Genomic DNA, 24,971 nt, shown 5'->3' on the forward strand with positions numbered 1-24,971 from the left:
TAGCTGACATTTTCACAAAACCCCTTGTTGAGGATAGATTCAATTTTCTTAAAGAAAAACTGTCAATCATAAAAAATCCCAATAAAGATTGATTACAGATCACTAAGGGCCTTAGACTAAACCCCTTGATGTCATCTGATGCAAATCAGATAGATCTATCATAATCAGAACATTCATCAGAATGTTCCTGAGTTCAGAATGTTCCTGAGCTCAGAATGTTCTTGAGTTCAGAACGTTCATCAGGTCAGAATGTTCATATGATCAGAATGTTCATCCTAACATTCATTCAATCAACATTCACAAGTTTGTTCATCTGGGTTTCATCCTTTCAGGATGTCCACAAAACTCAGTTATGTTCAAAATTTGATTTCTGGGTCAACTATCTCATGCGTGAGATTTTGTGTTGACTTTATCCAAAAATCCTTCTATAATCTTAAGCATTTAATGTTTGGTTATAAGAAGATGAGTTTAAGTTTTAACCACCATGTAAAACCTGAACTATCAAATCAACCAATCCCTTCCATTTCCCACAAACGGCTACTTTTCTCTCTCTCTCTCCTCTGACCGTTACTTTTCTGCAGTTTCCTCCTTCCCAATGCAAACTGCTATCATTTTCTCTCCCTTTCTCTTTCCCTTCTGCACGTTTGGTCTATATAATCAACAACCACTTCTGATTATTCTACAACCATCTCAATCCAAACTTCCTTCTTCTCAACTCACAAAAATTTACAAATCCTCTGTTTTTCTCTCTCTCGCTTACGAAGAAAATGGCAAGAACAAAAACAACTTCAAAACTCTCTGATAATGAAGTTCCACAAGTGGAACATTCTCAATCACCACCACCAAACGCTGCTGCTGGTCAATCCTCTGATCAACAACCACTAAGTGAAACCCCTGTTCACACTGTTCTTCCAGATGTGGTCTATCCTGCTTTTGATCCACCCAAATCCTCAAAATCAAAAGCCTCTAAGAAACCCATCACCAAACCCAGACCTATCCCTACTAGAAGATCATCTAGGATGAAGCATTCATCAAAGGAACCTAAGGTCTCACATGTGAATCTTGTCTCTGACGAAGAGAATAAGACAGATTCAAGTGATGATGAAAGAGAAGAAGATACTGAAGAGAATTCAGAAGAAGAAATGGAAATCCCTGAAGATGAAGAGGAAGAAAAAGTGGAAGAAGACTCTGAACAAACTCTCTCTGAAATAGTGAAATCCATGAGAAAACACTCAAAGAAAGGTAAGAAAGTTGCCACTCCCTCTCCATCAAAAGGAAGTTCATCATCTCAGGAAGATGATGATGAGAATGATGAGGAAGAGTCTGAAGAAAAGACTCCTGAAGAAGAGGAGAAAATTTCTCCTAAAAAGCATGGCAAAGGAAAAGACATTGCTAGAGTTGCTGCTGTTCTAAAAGCTCAGAGAGCAGAAAAGATTGCTCTCAGACCAATAAGCAGAACAAAGTATTTTGAGTTTGAAAGCTTGGAGACAAAAGGATGGAACCTGAAGAAGTTCACTGATCCACAAGGCTGGACTAACTTTGTGTCTCTACAAGAACACACATATGAAGGTTTGGTCAGAGAGTTCTACACCAACCTGGTTGTGAAGCAGAAGAAAAAGGAAAATGAGAACTTTCTCATCTCTTCTGTAAAAGGAGTTCAGATCACCATCACTCAAGATTTCCTCTCTAAAGCTTTGAAAATTTCTAATGAAGGTAACAAATTGTTTTCTTGCTCATGGTATAATGATGTTAGGGTTAACCGTAATCAACTCATAGTCAAATACACCAAAGAAAACCGCACTTTTAACTCCACAAATCTAGAAGATATTCCAAAAATCCTTCATAATATGGTTAGGCACACCTTAGTCCCTAAGTGTGGATCTGTTGATGTTGTTTCTGATATGGATCTATGCATCATCTACCACCTCATGACCAAAACCAAATTGAACCTCTGTTTCATCATCATTCAACATATGATAGATTCCTGCTTGACCATGAAACAAACTGTTGCTGGGTTACCTTATGGGATGCACTTAACTCCCATCTTTCAGAAAGCAAAGGTGCCTCTTGAAGGAGAAAACCGAAAGCTTGATTTCATGAAATTCACATCCAAAACACTAGGTCAGCTACGCATCACCACCTCAAACATGCCATCTTTCACAAACTCTGGCACTTCTGGATCTACTAAGAGATCTACTGCTCAGAAGGTTCAGACAACTAGGAAGAAAAGAAAGGTAGAAGAAATCAGAGATGAACCTCCTAAGAATGCAGAAGTCAGACCTCCCTCTCCACCAGCTTTGGAGGTGTTTTCTCAAGTTTCTCAACTTGCAAAGGAGATTGTTCAAGAAGGAAGCTCTCAGTTCAAGGCCTTGATTGGTGAATCAATGATTGAAGATGATGCTCAGAAGGATGATGATGCATCTCTTCAAAGGGAAGCTGAGAATGTTAAGCAAGCAACTGAGATTCATGAAGGTATATCTCAGATGGCTGGTAAGGAAAACTCTGTTGATCCAAATCAAAGAGTTGAAGAAAATACTGAGAAGATAGCTCAGAATGTTGATGAAGATACTCAGGAAGTGGCAGAAATTTTAGCTTCAAACATGTCCATGGAGGAAGATGTTCAAGTTGAACAAATGGAGTTCACAACTGGGTTTGATCTCAACATTGAAGATGTCAACACTGACTTCAACAATGAAGTGTTCCAAGATGGTCAGGACACCACTCAACATGTTCAGGAACCAGCTGCAGGTCAGAATGTGGAAATCTCTGAAGCTCAGAATGTTGAAATTCCTGCTGAAGGTGTTCCAGTCAGTCAGAATGTTCAAGTCTCTGCTGGTTTAAATGCATCAAATGAGCCTCTTCTTGCTCAAGTTAGCCAGCTGTCAGCAGATCCAGTGCCTATGGCCTCAGGATCTTTGCCCTCTGCTGAGGTACAGCTCATGGCTCAAACTGGTCAGAATATTAACCTCTCATCCTCCACAATGGGATCTGTTGCTGGTACAAGCAACTTTTTGGTTTCTAACCTTCCAACTCCAGACACCATTCCCTCATACACTCCACCACCACCACCAATGAAAACTTCCACCACAAGCAAGCTTCCTAATATGGCTGCTCTTTTTGACTCCCTCAATACCTTTGTGTCTGCCAACAAAGAGAAGGCTGAAGCTTCTGATGCTGTTCCACCTGCTGCACCTGCCAAGCCTTCAAGGGCTAAGAAGTTAGCCTCAAGGGCACTCAGGGTCTCCACCAAGACACACAAAATTGTCTGTGCTTTGGCTGATTGGACTGTCAAAGTCCATGCTCCTGGTCTGGCCATTGATCCACCAGTTTTTGATGATCCATCTGTGTTTGAGTCTGAACCATCCTCTGATTCTGGGGATTCTACTCCCTGAATCTTTCTGTATTGTCCTCCCTATCCTTTTTGCAGATGACTAAAGGGGGAGAAGCTTTAGGATTTAAGTCTTAAGTTTTTCTTAGTTTTAGGCCCTAAGTAGGTCTAGTGATCACTAGTTATTGGAGTTAGAAACTTCACTTTTTGCTTGATCACATGCTTTGAATTTCTTTTTGTTTTTGAACCATATATTCATGTAATTGTACTTCATGCTTTACATTAATGAATGATATTGAGTTTGGTTCAAATCTGCATAATTTTTATTTAATGCAATGTATTATGAAATTAAGGGGGAGCTTTTTAAAGTTCTTAAAAACTCTGCATAATGGATTATAAAAATGAGGGGGAGCATTAAAATAAATTTTCAAGCTCTGTTATTCTTCATATATATAATCAAAATCCTTAATCCTAAATCATAGGTTTATCATCTTCAAAAAGGGGGAGATTGTTGAGGCAAAATCCCTAATTAATTTTAAAGATAATAAACCAATATGATTAAAGAATTAATGGACTTTGATTAATTCCTTGGTATTTAACTTGTGCTCTTGAGTGTTTTACTAAGACAGGAACAAGGTTTAAATCATACCAAGAATAAAGAAATCAAAGGACATTTGAATTCAAGATCTAACACTGAGGTCAGAAAGTTAGATCAGAATGTTGCTCAGAGATCAGAATGTTCGCACAAGAGATCAGAAGGTTGCTTTTATACAAGCCCAGAATCTCAAGAACATGGATCAAGGTCATGCAAGGCACATGTGACATAAATAAATGTCAAGAGAAGTACTTTTGCATGGATCAATCAAGCAATAAAGGCATATACAAGGATTATGTCAAAAAGGATACTTTATGTTCATTTAAGACTATGAACATTAAAGTCCTAGGAATATTCCACAAGGGAATATCATCCTAGATGTTATATTTACTGCTCTTCATTGTGTTTCACTATTAGGATTTGATTACATCAAATGGTAGTCTTACAAATCATCCTAAGTGAAACAAATGGAACATTCTGATGATCAGAATGTTCAGCTCAGCACAGGCCTACTTTATGAACAGTACAGTAGGTGAAAAGCAAAAGCAAAAGCAAAGCAAATATGTCCTGCTCAATCAGAGATAGACACGCATGAGAGTTGGTACAGAACAAGGACCACACAATCTCTCAAAGCCTGTGTATGAAGATGCAGAATCCCACTATATCCTCCTGCACCAAGTTCCAAGGCAGATCTGGCAACTGAACTTTCTGAAGTATGAAGAAAAGTCCATACTTTGGTTATTGCCCAGAAATTCATATGAAAAGCATATGACACACCCAGAACTTCATATGTTCATTCATATATGATGAACCCAGATGAAGAACATGATGAACCCAGATGAAGATCATCATGAACGCAACAACATTCTGAAGTTCATCAGAGATCAGAATGTTTGCCCAGAATTTCAAGTAAAAGCTTGTGGGACCCAGGACACATGGCATAACACCATTGGACACCCCACAACGGCTATTTGAGCCCAAGGACTCTATAAATACAGTTCAAAGTCTCAGCATTACTTGCACCATTGCAAAGCATACAAGAAAACAACTTTGATTTTGTTTGAAGCTCTTGCAAACTGAAATTGATCAATCTCTAAGGCTTTCATTACTTAGTGCAAATCAATACTTTTTGTTATCTAAGATAACTCCTTTCTCTTCTTCCTCCTATGTTTGATTCACAAACATTCAACTTCCATACAAATTGTAACTAAGTCTCATCTAGCTTTAGGGGTACTAAAGTGTTAGTTTGAGCAAAGGTTGTAAAAGTCTAAGTGGGTAACTTAGCAAGAAGGTGCAAGCCTGCTGAGGCTTAGAGAATACAGGATTGTTATTGTTCAGGTGAACAAAGATTGTAAGGTGCAGGACTTGAGAGGTTATCTCAAGCATCATAGTGGAAACTCTCACAAGATTGTGAGGAGAGACTAGCCCACATTGGGTGAACCTCTATAAATCTCTGTGTGCTCTTTCTTTCTTCCTTATACTCTTTAATTTCAGTATACACAACACACACCAACACATTTACTTTATTAATCAGTTTCTGTGTATGAACTTCAGAACGTTCTGAGTTCAGAAAGTTAACTTAAACATTCCAAGTAAACTACTTGAGAATAACTTTTAAGTTTCAGGATAATTTTTAAAGGGTCACAATTCAAACCCCCCCTTTCTTGTGACTATTTTATCTACTTCAGTAAAACCTACCAAAAATGACTGAAAAACATGCTAAAAATAATGTAAGAAGACCTATCATCACTTCTAATAAGCGCTTGATTAACGTCAATTAACTTGACGCCTTTGTTTCTTGTTCGTCAAGATGGTTCAGGTGAGGACCTCCATTTTTGTCCTCTGTGTCTTGTAGACTGAGTTTCCCTCTAAAATAGGTTATAGTAAGCCTCAAGGTCTAATAATCAAATTTTGAGGTACTTTTTTACGCACAAACTTTGTATAATGTTCTAAATAAATTTGTAAAAAATATTTCAAAAATGTAAAAGTTTAAGTATAATAAAAAAAAAATTATTTTGCAAGGACTAAAAGTGTGTGTTGGTCCTTGTTAAATTAAAATTTGTTTAATTATACTTAAACTTTTATATTTTTAAATGATTTTTTGACACGCGTGTTAAGAACATTTTAATAATCTCTTTTATTAAAAAATTAGATATTTTTAACATGTAATAAATTAAATATAATTTTTTTAGGGAAATGGTAACTTGTACCCTTATGACATATGTTTAGGAACCTAAAATGGAAATGTTGTATAGAAAATTGTGTCAATTTATTCTTCTAGAGATTGAAAATTAATGTTTTGTAATAAATATGTACCATTTATCAACTCCTTAACATGTGCCTTAACGGTACAAGTAGCATGACCCATTTTTTTAAACGTCAACATTTAAAGATAAAACTAATAAAGGTTTGGAGCTAAAAATGAAAGATTGAGTTAACTTATCAATTCGATGCATTGCACAAATTTTCATAAAAATTTACTATCTAAAATAAGCGCTTTAGTACACTCATTAACATTTCTCTTTTATTTAAATCTCTATCTTTTCATACTACGACAAACGAGTCCTCGTTCCAACGAATCCAAATTATGATACAGGTTTAAAGCTAAGGAATAACAAGCACAACTAAGAAGCATGATTAGAAAGAGGTGTGTGTACATGATTAGAAAGAGGTTCCACCATGATTCTTCTACGAAAATGATGAATATATTATTGCAACTGTTCTTATTTTAAGGTCTTTACTTATTTATTAAATCTGCAACGAGAAAGAGGGCGAAGAACAGTGATAAAAAGCAATTTAACGGGGAACAAGGAAAGAGAGACCGAGGAAGACTCAAAATCTAGGACATTTAAAATTAAAAAATATCATTTAAATGTAAATTGCAAAACATGTTCTTTTCCAAAGCAAAAGATACAAGTTGCTAACATAAACCTTTATAAAAAAAGAGTGAGTGTATTGTAACAAAATTCATATATATGAAAATGCTAAAGAGTGTCCATATAGGAGGATAAAAATAAAAACAGTGTATTAGGAAATGAGGTCCGTGTCTATATTTTGTACATGGGAATACGTTCTCTCTTAATTAAATCTTTGCCTTTTCATACATGGATTTAGTCCCTCGCTATAACAAGTTAAAATTATGATCCAGGAGTCCATGACTCTCCTGAGGTTACACTATGAGTGGCGCATATCAGATTCTGACTGATCAGGCCCATCACTCTCCTGAGGTTATGGAAGAACTTGTTTGGCATAAGCAGGTTCCTTTGAAGGTCTCTATCTTAGCTTGGCGATTGTTGCGGGACAGGTTATCTGGGACGAGTTAGAGCTTATGCTCCTTGAGAGGTTTTTTTTTTTTTTTCCTATGTCCAAATATTTGAAGAAGATACATAAAATCTCCAATTTTAAGCAGGGGGAGAGTGAACCTCTTTATGATGCTTGTGAGAGATTCAAACTGTTACTAAAAAGATCCTCGGTTAGACTTCTAATGTCACAATATTAGTGGGCTTCATTGTCAAGTTGCTATTAAATTATAAGAAAGTGCATGCAATATATTATGACATAAATATAGGAGAACAATTTATTCTACTCTTTTATGTCATAAATATAGGAAAATAGTTTATTCATATCTCTTTTAATCTCCTAATATCCCTAATTTTCATATAATTTTTTTATAGAAACACTACGTTAATGTTGATATAGGGTTTTGGTGGCGAGATATGGTGAGGAGACAGGGAGGTTGGAGGTTGGGGGACGGAGTGTTTCCTCGTGGTGGATAGAGATTGCGAAGATTTGGGATGGGGTACCGAGGTGGGCTGGTTTCCATAGAGGGTGTCGAGAAGGATAGAGGATGGTGTAAACACTTTCTTTTGGTTTGATAGGTGGGTTGTTGATGTCCCTTTACGTATGCATTTTCCTCGTTTATTTAATTTGTCGACTAATAAGTTGAGTATGGTAGAGGAGATTTATGCGCTTGGTTGGGAGGATGGAGGTCAAGTGTGGAGGTGGAGGAGACGTTTGTGGGTGTGGGAGGAGGACATGGTAGTGGAGTGTAGGCATTGACTTGACGGTATTGTTTTACAGTCTGATATTTCTGACAGGTGGCAGTAGGATCCCGACATTTCTGACGGTTACACTATGAGTGGCGCATATTAGATTCTGACTGATCAGGCCCATCACTCTCCTGAGGTTATGGGAGAACTTGTTTGGCATAAGCAGGTTCCTTTGAAGGTCTCTATCCTGGCTTGGCGATTGTTGCGGGACATGTTATCGACCAAGAACAACCTAGTGAGGTGCGGCATTATTCAGACTGACGCGGTTAGGTGTGTGGCGGGGTACGGTCAGGATGAAACAGCATCCCATTTGTTCCTTCATTGCGATATATTCAGTTCGTTGTGGCAGCATATCAGGTCTTGGATACGCGTTTTAGGTGTCGACCCTCACAATATTCGTGAGCACTTCATTCAGTTTATTCATTACACAGGTCATTCGAAGACTCACATATCTTTTCTACAGCTAATTTGGTTGTTGTGTGTTTGGTTGGTTTGGAATGAGCGTAATAACAGGCTCTTTAATAACATCCAAACCCCCATTGATCATCTTTTGGACAAAGTTAAGTTTCATTCGTTTTGGTGGCTAAAAGCAAATAATACCACATTTGTGTACAGTTCTCATAGATGGTGGTCGAACCCTATGTTTTGTCTAGGTATCGACTGACCTTTGTATATGAGAATATTGTTTTGACTCTCGATATATTGGGGTGGTCTCTTTAAAATTTCATCATATCAACTTTCTCATATATGTACTTAAAAATTTATTTTTGTAGATATAAACACATAAAATCTACAACGGATGCGGTGCAAACATTGAACGGTATTTTGCATATAAAGTTATTTAATAAAAACACTACATTAATGTTTATATTTTGAAAATAGTCAAAACTTTCCAAAATTTTATCATATCACTTTTCTCATATATGTCCATAAAAATTTGTTCATGCAGATATCAACACATAAAATCTGCAATAGATGCAGCGGTGCAAACATTGGACGGTGTTTTACATATAAAATAAGAAGTTATTAAATAGAAACACTACATTAATTTTGATATTTTGAAAATAATGATTTTTCAAAAATTTATCATATCTACTTTTTCATATATGTACATGAAAACAAGTTTTCATATATATATATATATATATATATATATATACATACATATATATATATATATACATACATATATATATATATATATATACATACATATATATATATATATATACATACATATATATATATATATATATATACATACATATATATATATATATATATATATACATACATATATATATATATATACATACATATATATATATATATATATATATATATACATATATATATATATAGGGATTTGCTAGAGCACACCCACTAGTTTTTATGTGGGAGTGTTTTAGCAAGCTACACCTTAAGGTGTATTTAACTACTTTTTAGTTATAACCTGCTAAAACACACCTTCTAAAAAATAAGTGGGTGTATCCTAGCAAATGCCTATAGGAGTTGCTAACATACACCCACTTATTTTTTAGAAGGTGTGTTTTAGCAACATTCACCTTAAGGTGTATTTAACAACTTTTTAGTTATATCTTTGCTAAAACACATCTTAATAAAAACTAGTGGGTGTATCCTAGCAAACCCCATATATATATATATACATATATATATATATATATATATACATATATATATACATATATATATATAGATATACATATATATATATATATACATATACATATACATATATATATATATATATACATATACATATATATATATATATATACATATACATATATATATATATATATATGAGTGGGGATCCATTGACTCCAAGAGTAAGTCTAAACACTTACTCCAAATCATGACCATTCATTTTAATTATAATTAATGGCTGTGATTAATTCAATTTAATTGTTAAGTGGGGTGTTTTCCTCTCTCCACATCTACACACGTTTATTTTTCAAGTTCACGGTATTACAGTTCACTTTGTATCTGAGAATATTGTTTTGACTCTTGGTATATTAGGGTGGTCTCTTTAGTAGACCTTGTGCTAAGGAGGATTCACTACCGTTGTTAATATAATCCATTTTTATTTCTTCAAAAAAAAATGTTGATATTTTAAAAATGATCATGATTTTCCAAAATTTCATCATATCGACTTTCTCTTATATGTACTTAAAAATTTATTTTTGTAGATATAAGCACATAAAATCTACAACGGATGCGGTGCAAACATTGAACGGTATTTTGCATATAAAGTTATTTAATAAAAACACTACATTAATGTTTATATTTTGAAAATAGTCAAAACTTTCCAAAATTTTATCATATCACTTTTCTCATATATGTCCATAATTCTTTTTTCGCATATATAAACAAATAAAATTCACAACTATATATATATATATATATATATATATATATATATATATATGAAATAAATAATAGAAAAATTACATTAATGCTAATCATTTTCATTTAATATTCTTAAACATTTGATAATATTAATACTGTAATTATTTTTTATATAATTATTGCAATGTTATGTGACCCGTGCAAATATACGAGTCATTTACTAGTTCAAATAGTTGTTCAAATACCACAACTTTTTATTTAAAAAGAAATGATATTAGTATAATTATTTTGTGACAACTTTTGAACCACTTTATCTCTCATATTCATATGACATTCTCATCATTTGTCTTCCTTTTTCTATCTCTATTGTTCTTGACCAATAAAAATAGAGAAAAATATGGTTGTCACCAAAATTGTTATCAAATGGTTGTATAGATATCATTAGTTTTATTTAAATCTATATCTTTTCATAATATGGTGTGTACCTTCCTTAAAAAAATATAAAGAGAGGTGTGTACATGATTTTATAGTTTCATGAACTTTATAGGAAACACACGCTCCGCCTTCCCCCCCTTTTTTTTGTTTATTCATATAGAGAAGACTCCAACTCACTTCCATTTCCTTTTTTTTTTTTTTTAAGGAATTTCCTATTTTTTTATGGGTACATTCAATTTTCTAATTTAATCAAGGCTAAAATATGGTATTGGTCCCTGCAAAATAGGCCAGTTTTGGTTTTAGTCCCTGGAAATTTTTTTTATAGTTTTTGGTCCCTGCAAAAATAGGCCAGTTTTGGTTTTAGTCCCTGCAATTTTTTTTTATAGTTTTTGGTCCTTGCAAAAATTTTTGTTTTTGGAAATAGTCCCTGACCCCAGTTATGTGATGATTTGTCACTTTTATAAATTAAAAAATAATTATTTCATCTGTTTTATTATTATTTTTTAATTAAAAAATAATTATTGTTATATAAATTATAAAAAATAATATTCTTTTTATTAAGTAAACACATCCATCAAGAAAAAAATGTTGACACAGAAATCCATCAAGAAAGGCTGCCCAACACATCCGTTCATGTACTTGAGGAAATTCCTGTGGGTCCAGCTCAATTACAAAGACAAGAGGTACATCCTAGCAAGAACATTCAACATGGTTTAGATTTGTGGGAAAGAGTCCGAGAGTATGATGCTCGATCAGCAGCTGAAGCTGCAGCTGGCGCATCTGCAGGTCTTATTCTTACAAGAAATCAGAAGTAGAAACTGAAGGTCCAACATGTTCTTTCAAAGAAGTCTTCTAAATCCAGTGCTCAGGGTTCCACTGATCACTGCATTGTCTCTGTTGGAATACTAGATGAAACAGTTGCGCAGATAGGTTGGCTTCTATGGGTCACTCCTATGTTGGTATAGTCTGGCTAGGCTCTATTCCTATTGTTTTATGGCTTGATCTCTATAGGGATAGATGTGGACTTCCAAATTATAGATTTCCATGATCTGTTTTTTGGTTGTTTTTTTTTTTGTTTCTTCTGTTTCTTTTCTGTTTCTCTTGTTTTTCTTTTTGTTTTTTGGAGGGTTTTGGTCTTGTCCCCCCTCCTTTTGTAATTATTTTTCCCTTTTTTAATAAAATTTTAGAGTGTTGCGGCATAGGATGGAGGCCTCTCGAAGTGCCAACTTAGTTGGGACGTCGATGATGCCTCTTGATGTCTGTCTACGTTCCTTGCTTATCAAAAAAAAAAAATTTTAAGTAAACACATATGCCACATATGCACAAGTGACAAATCATCACATAATTGGGGTCAGGGACTATTTCCAAAAACAAAATTTTTTGCAGGGACCAAAAACTATAAAAAAAAATTGCAGGGACTAAAACCAAAACTGACCTATTTTTGCAGGGACCAAAAACTATAAAAAAAAAATTGCAGAGACTAAAACCAAAACTGTCCTATTTTTGCAGGGACCAAAAACTATAAAAAAAATTTGCAGGGACTAAAACCAAAACCGGCCCATTTTGCAGGGACCAATACCATATTTTAGCCTTTAATCAAATTCATTCTTCCATCTAATTTATACTGTCATCCGACAAGAATTCAGAAAGCAAGTACGGGGATAAATAGGTATCAAAAAAAAAAAATCATTGTTCTCCTTTTCCCCATACATATTTGTTTTTAATCAATTTTACTTTTCTTAGTTTCTCTCTCTTCTTGCTGTATTCCATTATTGACTCTTACTCCATCCGTTTTAAAATATAAGCAAAATTCACTTTTTAGGTTCATTTATTTAATGATGTATGTTGTCCATATTATAAATCACATATATCATTAAATGAATGAACCTAAAAAGTGGATTTTGCTTATATTTTGAAACGGAGGGATTAATTGATTTGTTATAAAATTTAGGTGGATTTGTTTTGTGATTCCAATGGTAGTGTAGCATACAAAAAATGGTTGTTTTGAAGAAATAAATTTACTTTTTGAGTTATGTGATTGAAGCAAACAAACTGAATCTAACCGGTTGAATTGTACTATTTGTGAACTTTAGATGAGTCAAACTCAAATTTAAAAAAGAGTTGGCATCGAACTCGAACCGAATTTCTAGTTGAATTAATTCTCATCGAATCAAGCTTAGACGAGTTACAAGTTACTAAAACATGCAAGTTTATTCTCCCTTATCTTCAAAACAAAAGGTTCAAAAGTAAGTGTAAATAGTTACTTTGTCATATATCTTTTTTTTGCCACATGTCATGCATCGATAACCTAAATGGACTAAATGGAGCAATCAGTAAATGGATCATGAACTCTATTTTTACACTTACTTTTTAAACTTTGTGTATATGTCTATATTTTATACGATGGAAATACTTTCTATTTTAATTAAATATTTCTCTTTTCATATTAGAACAAATTACATTAGTACCTCGAGTAAAAATTATGATTCAGGAGTCCACTTTCCGTTCCGTTTTTAGGCTAAGGAATAACAAGCACAACTAAGAATCTAAGAAGCATGAGTAGCACCAGCAGTGTGAAACATGGAGCCCCACATACACATGGTGACAATCACATTTCACGCACGTGCACTTGAGTTTAACCGAATACTCACAGTTAAAACATTGTTTTTTTTGCACAAACAAAAACTCACAGTTAAAACATTATTTTAGGGTCTGTTTGCCGTTTGATGGCAAAGGCTACGGTAGGAGACTTGAATTTTTTTTTTTTTTTTTTGCAAAATGAATTTCCATTATTGGTTCTTCTTAAAAACTTTTAAATGGCTAAGATTTATCGAATATGTGACCCACTAGAATTGTATTTTTTAAGTATATATTGATTTTAAAAAAGACTATTGATTTTGGATTCACATTTAACAAAAGGGTGTTTTTGGCATTTTTGGAAATCGTAGCTAGCATTGTTTATTCTCTCTAGTTGAAATGCAATTGATTTTGTTTAATACATATGTGCCTTGTTTATATATATATATATATATATATATATATATATATATATATATATATATATATATATATATATATATATATATATATATATATATATATGGGTTATGATAGAAGACACCTTTTGTGAAGGTGTCTTTTATCAAGTTACTCTATGAGCATTTGTTAAAAGACACCAACTACTTTTTATGAAGGTGTCTTTTATCAAAGTTATAACTAAAAAAGTGAAAATCACACCTTGAGGTGTGACTTGATAAAAGACACCACACTACTTTTTATGAAGGTGTCTTGTAACATAACCCTATATGTATATATGTATATATATATATATATATATATATATATATATATATATATATATATATATTGACGTTAAAGACATTTTCATTAACGAAAGTCTGGCAATAAATCAAATGTCAAGACTGCAGAAATATAAGGCAGAGTTTCTTCGACCCATATAGAATCTAAATTCTTAGCATATTTAGCTAAATAATGAGTAGCTTGGTTGGTTTCACGCCTAACATGCAAAAAATTTAAACTACGAAAACTACCCTTAAAACTAATGCAATCTCGAATAATAGAGCCAACATAGTTGGGAGATTGTTGGTGAGCATTCAACTCTGAAACCACATTAGAAACATCTGATTCTGCTATAAGATTCAGAAAAGACATGTCTTTTGCAAATTCCAAACCCTTCCGCATAGCTAAGGCTTCTGCAACCTCTGAATCTGGTAATGAAAATACTTGCCAAGAACTAGCACCAACGACAACACCTTCGTTGTCTCTCACCACAACACCAATACCCAACTTATCACCCTCTATCGGACCTGCTACGTCAACATTATGCTTATAGAAACCACTAAAAGGAGGTGTCCAATGAACATCAGATATTGGCAAAGTTGGATCTCCACTTAGTGTCTCCACCAACACCGTACTAGCACTCTTAAAATTCACAATAGATCTTTGTGCCTTTTGAATAGTGGCAGCCACATCAACATCAGTCCCCTCAAAATATTTCTTATTTCTAGCACACCATATCTCATAACACAATGCCAGCACATGAACTATAATATGATCATCGACATCAATAATATTTTCCTCTAACCACTTATGAAAAGGAACATACATGGAATCATGCGAATCAAACACCACACCTAAAGAGGAAGCAAACCATATCTGCTTTGACCAATAACACTCCATAAAGAGGTGTGAAATTGTCTCATTATGTTCCCCACAAAGAACACACAATGGATCATTACTTATTCCTCTTTTAAACAGATCATTTTTTACTGGTAGTTTTTCATGTAGAATCCTCCAAGAAAAGTGGACGTGTCTTGGAATACGTTTTATTTTCCATAATTTTTTCCACACTTGGTGATTGTTGTCCTGCATTGAGCTATGTGAGTCATCTGCTTCACGCCTTGCCTTTAAGAAATGGTATGAACTCTTCACAGAAAAAGTAGCTGACCGTGAATCACCCCACACAAATTCATCTTGCAATTGAGAGAAAGACATTGGCAATTGAAGAATTTGCTGAGCCTCGAAAGGGAGAAAAATTTCACTAATTAAAGGAGCATTCCAACATCGAATATCATGGTGAATGAGATCTGAGACAAACATAATATCACAATTAGGGGGAGGGGACCAAATCTTGTGTCCATTTTGATAAGGAAACCAATTATCCTCCCATACATTAATTAGACGACCGTCTCCTACTCTCCAAATACCAGCTTTTTCAATAACATCCACTCGTGCTTGCAAAATACTTCTCCAAGTATAACTTGGGCAGTAACCAGATGAAGCTTTCAAGAAATTGCTTCTAGGAAAATACCTTGCTTTCAAACATTGTGAAATCAATAAGTCTTCGTTGTGCATAATACGCCAACCTTGTTTAGACAACATTGCAAGGTTAAACTCATGAAATGTTCGAAAGCCTATTACACCTTTCTTTTTTTCCTTACATAATGTCTCCCATTTAATCCAATGAATTTTACGTTCACCTTGTTTGCTACCCCACCAAAACTTACTAATCATACTTTCAATATGCTCACATAAACCCATCGGAAGTAGAAAACAACTCATCACATACGTAGGAATAGCTTGAACCACTGATTTGATCAAAACTTCTCTCCCAGCAGTTGATAGAAATTTTTCTTTCCAACCTTTCAGCTTCTTTCACATCCTATCTTGGACAAAATTGAAAACTTGTTTCTTAGACCTACCAACAAAAGCAAGCAGCCCCAGATACTTTGAATGACATTCAACAAAAGCAGGCAGCCCCATATATATATATATATATATATATATATATATATATATATATATATATATTAATTTTAAAAAATGAAACTGATTTTGTTTAATTCTTACGTGCTTTTGTTTATTCTCTCTAGGTGAAAATCCCAGTAGACATTACTTATATATGAAAAAATTATTATTATATAGACGAAATGGCGAACCATTATATATAAACTCACACACACAAGTGGAGGTACCGGGGTTCGAACCCCGGTCATGGCATCCGGCCTAACAATTTCGGCATTTTGCCAGTTGAGCTAGGACTTCTGGATTGTTTTTATGCGTAAAAAAAAAACTAATTAACGAAGCAATATTTTAGGATTAACTAGTGTAGTGACCCGTGCTAAGCACGGGATGACTCGTAGTGACTCAATAATGACTTTCATATTATTATTTTTTTTAATAAAATGACTTTCATATTTTGATATATACAAAATATATTCGTCCTCGTGGGCTTAGCTCAGTTGGTTGAGACAATGTATAAAATATGCAAGGTCCGGGGTTCAAACCCCGACCACTACCAAAAATATACAAAATATATTCAATTCTAACAAATCGTTAGTCGTTATTAATTGAGAATATTCTAACACGTTAGTCGTTATTGAATATTCTAACACTATATTCAATTCTAACAAATCGTTAGTCGTTATTAATTGAGAATATTCTAACACGTTAGTCGTTATTCGTTAGTCGTTATTAATTGAGAATATTCTAACAAATCATTAATTTGAAAAAAGTCATTAATTTGAAAAAAGAAAGGAACTACGAAAGTTAGATGAAAAAGCAAAACGTTAGTCGTTATTAATTGAGAATATTCTAACACGTTAGTCGTTATTGAATATTCTAACACTATATTCAATTCTAACAAATCGTTAGTCGTTATTAATTGAGAATATTCTAACACGTTAGTCGTTATTCGTTAGTCGTTATTAATTGAGAATATTCTAACAAATCATTAATTTGAAAAAAGTCATTAATTTGAAAAAAGAAAGGAACTACGAAAGTTAGATGAAAAAGCAAAACATTGAATATTCTAACACTATATTCAATTCTAACAAATCGTTAGTCGTTATTAATTGAGAATATTCTAACACGTTAGTCGTTATTCGTTAGTCGTTATTAATTGAGAATATTCTAACAAATCATTAATTTGAAAAAAGAAAGGAACTACGAAAGTTAGATGAAAAAGCAAAACATTATCGTTAGTCGTTATTAATTGAGAATATTCTAACACGTTAGTCGTTATTAATTGAGAATATTCTAACAAATCATTAATTTGAAAAAAGAAAGGAACTACGAAAGTTAGATGAAAAAGCAAAACATTAATTTGAAAAAAGAAAGGAACTACAAAAGTTAGATGAAAAAGCAAAAAAATCAATAGTTAATTGGATAACTTTGTTGAGATATTATTGCAAAAATAAAATAAAAAAATAAAATTAGATTTGGTTTGTTGAGATATATATGCAAAATAATAAAAAAATAAAATTAGATTTGGTTTGTTGAGATATATAAGCAAAATAAAATAAAGAAAATTAGATTTGATTTGTTGAGATATATATCCGTCCCGTACTGGTTTAGGATGAATTTTTTTGCTAATATAATTTATACAAAAAATTTCATTAAAAAAACGCATACAAAATTTTAGTCATCCTTAATTATATGTCTAACTCGGATAACGCCGAATAGCAAATAAAAAAAATTACATGATACTGTCTCTATGCGGTTTCCGGGAAAAAACAAATTATTTGAGACTATTCCCAAAACACCCTTTACTAAAACTAATTTTAAGCTTAGTGTATTTTTTCAAATTTAAATTGATGTTAAACAAAAACAATTCAGTGGGCCACTCCAACTTTATGTCACAACCATACATTACCTACCATGCATATATCCAATGGACCAAGATTCATTTTGCAAGAAAAAAAAAAGTACTAGTCTCCCACCGTACGTGACCCATGAAGGGCTCGCACGGGAGACGGAGCCCTGTTTGATATGCAAAGTATGATTGATATATGATAAGATATTAAACAAGATAAGAATATGATAGAATATAGATAGGATACCAATTATCCTATAATGTGTTTGATGTGAACAAGATAACAATTATGATAACATCATATTTAAATGAGAAATTTATCCGCGTGAAACTAAATAATTAACGCTACTAAATAATTACCCAAATATAATATTTTAAATTATAATAAATACATAATTAAATAATTTTATAATTCATAGAAAAACTACTAACACTATTAAATACATAATTTTTATTTTTTTAAAAAAATATGAGTAACTAAATAATTATATTATATATATATATATATATATATATATATATATATATATATATTAGAAAATCTAAAACAAATATGTGATGTATATTATATGAAATTACAAATCTACCTCTGCAAGAAAACTATATTTTATTTGTTATACAATTTATGTTAATATTTATATTCTTGTAATTTTAATAAATGTTTTAAAATATTCTAATTTTAATAGTTTTTAATTTTTTATATTATATAAATTACTTATAGATAAATGTTTTTTATATTACTTATTGAACCAACAAATGAACCATACAAGTGAACTTATAGACAAATGTTTAGAGCCTAAAATCCTAGTAGCCATTATTATCAAGAAAAAATTTAATTTTTTTGAGAAGAAGAAGAAAAAATTATTAGTCAGCTTATATCATATTATGTCTCAATCCAGTGTGTGATGCCACATTCGGATATGATAAGTTAATCCTAAAACTTATCCTATGCTGCCTCATTAGTTATAATTTTTATCATGAGTACGAGCACAGTTAGAACCAGCTATGATAGGATAAGGAAATAATTTCTTAATTCCTTTCTCTAGCTTTTTTTTGTGTTTGAAAATACGTTTTTTTTCGAAAGAAATTGGTTGTGAGTGTTTTCGAAACACTCTTTAAAGATTCAAAATTTAGAAATTATTCCTTTACAAAGTCAAAGTAAGAAAAACCAAAAAGTCATGCCTCTGCGTCGACAAACAGTGTTTCTTTTCCACTTGGTTTGCTAATTCCTCCTTCAATAGTGATTTGCTTCATCAATTGTTGTGGGGAGTCGTGCAATTCTTTTGGGAATCACTTGGGATTTTGTTTTCACGTGTTCCTTTCGGTGAACTTAATTTCAAATTACAGCGAAAGAGGCTGGGTTTTAAAAATGAGAGAGAGGCGATGGCTCGCGGCATTGCCACGCGAAATTGCATCGGCATTCCTTGTTGCCGGAGGTGAGGTCAAATAGGGGGAGGGGTCCAAGCAGGGTGCCACAAATAGGCATGGATGGAGATGATTGACATGTGATGATAGGTCATCTTACGTTATTCTTAGCATATTTTTCGGTAGGTTTTACCAATAAAACATAATGGTATTAGAGTAATTGTCTATGATTTCGGGACATTTGTAATTTTTTTCTATATTTGAGTATGTAATCAGAGTTTTCCCGAAATATAGCAATTTTAGGGTGTTCTAGATGTAGTTCAGAAGAAATGTATTAGAGTAATTGTCTATGATTTCGGGACATTTGTAATTTTTTCTATATTTGAGTATGTAATCAGAGTTTTCCCGAAACATAGCAAATTTAGGGTGTTCTTGATGTAATTCAGAAGAAATCATGAAAATCGGCAAAGCAAGACATCCGAAGATTTATGTAGTCCTTGGGAAGACGATGATTGAAGATTCAAGAGGCCTCATAAAATGTTACGGAGGGAGAAATTCTGTTCCCAAGTTACAAGACATCTTACATTAAAGGAAACACCAAAATGAGCGAAGAAAAAAACATTTCAGCACTGAATTTGAGCCAAAGCGCTTAGACTCTTCGGAAAGTGCCCTCGCATTGCAAGCTTAGCCTATTGCGCCCAAGCGCATGGATAAAACGCTAAAAGTCGCTTTTTATGACTTTTTCGCCCCTGGAAGCCCATGCTTTTTAGCCCAAGTCAGGTGGAAAATTTCCCTATAAATACCGCCTTCCTCATTTATAATTTCTCGTTTAGAACTGGAGCAAGGAACGCGATTCTAGAAGCCAAGGAGGTGTTCTATTTTCTCCTATCTTTTATAGGGTATACCGCCCTTCTTTGCCTTCATAAATTCACACGCCTCCTCTGACTTCTCAATCCTGGCAGATGTTGAATGTCATGAGGGAAGAGAGTAGCCATCAATGCATAATTTTGCTCCTTCTATGCCTTGTGATTCTTTCACCCTAAAAAGGGAAACACTGTGTTTAGCGAAAAAAATCATTCAAGAAAATTTCACGACATTATGTGGCAATTTGTATTTAGCTATTTAAAACCAATCCCCCATGTATTGTGGCCAGGTCAATGATTATGGTTGTTGGCACTTAAAAATTAACACACTCGTGATAATTCCGCGATAAAAAAATTCGCTTTGTTTAGCATTGCTCCCCTAAAAAAGAGGTGAGTAATTAACCTCTCCACAAATCTTAATGATTTCATTAATTCATGTACCAATTACACTATTCTCTTTGGCTGATTCCAAAAGACGAATCAACCCACCGAATTAGTGATTATATTAGCTTAGATAAGGGCAATGACGGAAATTAAATAGTACTGAATTTTTTTAAAGGGTTTGTCTAACATTTGTAACATTGTACATGTTAAAACAATAGTAACTTTTTCTTAAAAAACTACAATTATTTATTTATAAATTTTACATTTAATATTAATATATAAGTTTCAATACAAAATTTCTATTTTAAACTTTTAACATGTGCAAATTTTTACGAAAAACCCTTTTATATATTGATATTGATAGATAAGTGATGATAATTATTGTGTTTTTTTACATACTGATGATAACTATTGTTAAGTGGGACCATTTGTGTAATATGATGGTTTAGCCCATGAAATTTGTGATTTAGTGAGTAGTAGTCACATTTCTTTTTGTATTAGTAGATAGAAGACTGCAAGTCATTATTTATTCATACATAGAAAGACTCTAAGTCAGCTTTCCACTTCCTATTTGAAAGACAGCATTCACATTCTCATCTATAAAACACAGACGCGGTATGATAGTTACAGCATGCAGAGTGGGAAGATAAACTGAATTTTGTTCTGTTTATTGTGCACGCTTCCTTTTCTAATTCTAACTCTACACATATATTTTCTTTGTTTGAAAGATGGCATCATCCTCCTCCTACTCTCGACAACCTAGTTGGTTGTGCGACATCAAAATGATATTGGGGTCTCTAGGTCACGACGAACTTCATCCATGCAGCATTTGGAGGGTTCCAAACAAACTTCGAGACCTAAATGAGGAGGCTTACGAGCCGAAGTCTATCTCAATAGGACTCTTACACAAAGAAGCAACGAGTGACAGCCAAGTCCAATTGATGGCAGAGGTTAAATGGTCTTACATGTACAAGTTTCTATGTCGCTCCAAGGGGAAACCAGAATTAGAGACAACGGTAGACAAATGTGGCATAGATCTTGTAAAAATTGTAGATGACATCCGTGCAAGCTATGATGGTAATGGTAGCATCTTAGTTTCAGAATTATCTAAAGAAGATATCGAGAGGAAAATGATATTGGATGGTTGTTTTCTGTTAGAGTTTCTTATTAGACTTGACAACCCAAAAATAGATCCTACCGACCCAATATTTGAAAGCAAGGAAAAGTTGTATTCTGCTGTGAACGATATCACATTGCTTGAGAACCAAATACCCTTCATTGTTCTCAAGAAGTTATACATACATGCCATTGGCATACTTGATGGTGGTGATCACATCGACCTCGGCGAAGATCAACGGGTTGCTGAAATTGTGCAGAAAGCATTTGGTTACCATCCTAAAATTGTCTCCGGCAGTGCTCATATACTTGATTTGATGCACTTCTCTACGGTGGAACGGGGAGCGCAGAGATCTGGGATAAAACCAGCAAAGCAAGAGCTAGTTCGATGTGCTACTAAGCTTCATGCTGCTGGGGTAATCATCCGTCCAAAAGCATGCCCGCAGCCACCTGAGTTGCCGAAAAAAAAGAGTAATTGCCCGCAGCCACCTGAGGTGCCGAAAAAAAAGAGTAATTGCTGGAATTGCAATACATGTTTCAACCGTAATCAGCAGGAAGAAAGTGATGATCACCAATCTCAGAAAAAAAGTGGGAGTGGGACTCAGCAGGATCTACCTAAGAATGAGGGAAAAAATGGTGATTCGCAAGGTGGGACTCAGAAAGAAAGTGGTGAGAATCTGGAAAAAAGTGATGATCACCAATCTCAGAAAGGAAGTGGGAATGGGAGTGGGACTCAGCAGGATCTACCTAAGATTGAGGGAAAAAATGGTGATTCGCAAGGTGGGACTCAGAAAGAAAGTGGTGAGAATCTGGAAAAAAGTGATGATCACCAATCTCAGAAAGGAAGTGGGAATGGGAGTGGGACTCAGCAGGATCTACCTAAGATTGAGGGAAAAAATGGTGATTCGCAAGGTGGGACTCAGAAAGAAAGTGGTGATCACCAATCTCAGAATGAAAGTGGGAATGGGAGTAAGACTGAGCAGAATCAAACTGAGATTGAGGAAGAAAGTGGGAATGGGAGTGACTCGAGTGAGACTCGGCAGAATCCAACTGAGAATGAGGAAGAAAGTGGTGATCAGCAGCAGCCTCCTAACTTGAGAGATACATTCGACTTTGATATAAGTTTTGATAAGACTTCCGGGGTGCTAGAAATCCCGGTGTTGTATGTCAAGGAAACAACGGAAGTGAGGTTGATGAATTTGATTGCTTTGGAGCAGAGCAGAGTTAACCTTAGTTGCAAATATACATCTTATGCTCTTTTCTTCAGAGGTTTGATATGCTGTAAACAAGACATTGAATTGCTTAAAAAAAGGGGGATTATAGTAGTGACAAGGTGTAACAAGAGCGATGGAGATTTGCAGAAACTATTTAGAACAATCTCTAAGGGAGCAGAAAATATGGATTCCTGTTACAGTAGTACTTGTAAGAAATTGAATGAGTACAGGAGGAACAAATGCACAGTCGTGTGTCAATGTGGAGAAATATTATGGCATCAATGCGATCGTTTTCTTGAGTGGGTCTGGTACAATTTGCGAGAAGGTTACAAAAATTTTAAGCGTGAGGTCCTATCTAGTCGTTGGAAAGTCACAGGAATAGTTACTGCTGCTGCGCTGCTTACTCTCGCCATCTTGCAGACGAAATACGCATCTGCAGACAACAATGATAAACCAAGTTGAAAATAAACTTGGATATTTCAATTCTCTTTACTTTCTGTTGGATGAAAAGCTTATGCAGGTGGTGAAGATGAATGTCAGTTGATCATTTTGACAAATCAAATAGTATACACCTGGAGATTTGTCGAGGTTATTTGAATTTTCCAAGTTGTTGTTTGACTTTATGGTTCTATTTCTCTATTTGCAAAAAGTGTGGATCATGCTCGACAGTATTTTTTATTTTATTTTTGTATTGGTTTGTTGTGTGAAAGATTTTATATATCATTAGATTCGCTGTTTTTCCCTTGCCAGTTCTATGTCGACGTGTATTGTATTGTATTGTATTGGGTTCAAATTGAATAAAGCTTGTTTTCATGTATTTTCTTGCCTCCCAAAATTTTCTAGTGCCCAGATTTAATTACTATGAATTAAACTATAAATTACCGATTCATGAGTTTGGTTATAATTTGTGGGTTTTCTAGTAATTATTGGAGACTACAAATTTACAATACTTATTCATAAAGTTAGTTTGTTGCACTGTTGAGCAGACTCGGTAAAAATTGAAATGAATGAAACCTAGCATACGATTGTAGAAGTAAATTGGTATATATTAACAGCAAAATATAGATAGACACCCTTTTTTTCATACCACTCTTGTACACACCCTATGTGAAAGGGTATTTTGGTAATGTGTAACAAATGATAGGCTATTATTTTGGACCCACATTGTCACTTGTTGCATTCATGTGTAAGGGTTTAAGGGGTGTATGCCACCTATGTGTGTATAAGCACTCGTATCAACAAAATTATGTTAAACTTTCATAGTAGAGTGAGAGAAAAGTGAATCCGATTATCTTTTCATTGCTTTACTAGCTGAACTAGATATTGTTCTTTCTCTTTGAATGATTTATTGTGCATTATATACAACTGTAGTTTATAAGAGAAGAAATAAACAAAAGACCATTTATAAGAGAACTTCGTGACTTAACTAATTACCTTATTGAACACTTTAATACACTTAATATGGGCTAACATATCACATTTAGATCCCAAAGTGAGGGCTAGAGACTTTGACACCAGATTGTCCACACTTTTACTCACTCTACTAATTGTTAGATTCATAATGGTTGCTCTTCTGACCTTAATATATATTAGCTTTTTATCTTGAAAAACAACTTCGGGAGTTATCTTCTAAAGTCTTTAAAAACACAAAAATTATTGTTTAGAAGTTATCCCTTAAATGGTTTCTGTATTTATGGAAGGCTAAAAGAACAATCATCTAGATTCATTACATGCAAATTTCAATCAATCTAATGTCATCCATCTCCACTATGTATTCTGAGCTTGACGATATCTTACTTTTGTTTCTTTTCCTTGACTCAACAATAGTTGAACACACGTATTTGTACAAATCTACTTCATCTTTTTCATGTTAAGTGTCACGTTTGAAATATTTCTGTCTTAATCTTTTTAACTATTTCACTAACTTATTAATAATGATATGTTTTTTTTAAGACAAAAAAATGAAATTATATTAACAACGACAGTGAGCCACTTCAGCACAAGGTGTACCCAAGAGCTACCCCTTGAAAATCACAGTCATACAATATTTACAAACCAAAGGTCAGTCGATACCCAGACATAACAAAGGGTCCGACCACCATCTCTGTGATCCGTACACAAATGTGGCATTATTAGCC

At 33.7% G+C, this 24,971-nt stretch overlaps 2 protein-coding genes across 2 annotated transcripts; both read left to right on the forward strand.

Moving 5' to 3' along the window:
• The first annotated feature begins 767 nt into the window (after nucleotides 1–767).
• LOC146953758 (uncharacterized) lies at nucleotides 768–3,637 on the forward strand. Its single transcript, XM_085742639.1, has one exon. It carries the CDS (start codon nucleotides 768–770, stop codon nucleotides 3,390–3,392), a length of 2,625 nt encoding a protein of 874 aa, XP_085598765.1. The 3' UTR covers nucleotides 3,393–3,637.
• Nucleotides 3,638–20,991: 17,354 nt separating this feature from the next.
• Nucleotides 20,992–23,650, forward strand: LOC146953759 (uncharacterized). Its single transcript, XM_085749617.1, has one exon. The coding sequence runs from the start codon at nucleotides 21,232–21,234 to the stop codon at nucleotides 23,293–23,295; it is 2,064 nt and encodes a 687-aa protein (XP_085605743.1). The 5' UTR covers nucleotides 20,992–21,231; the 3' UTR covers nucleotides 23,296–23,650.
• The last annotated feature ends 1,321 nt before the right edge of the window (nucleotides 23,651–24,971 follow it).

This window comes from Medicago sativa, chromosome 1 (assembly GCF_051527215.1).
Source record: "Medicago sativa cultivar Bolivia chromosome 1, Bolivia_mono, whole genome shotgun sequence".
Classification (NCBI taxonomy): domain Eukaryota; kingdom Viridiplantae; phylum Streptophyta; class Magnoliopsida; order Fabales; family Fabaceae; genus Medicago; species Medicago sativa.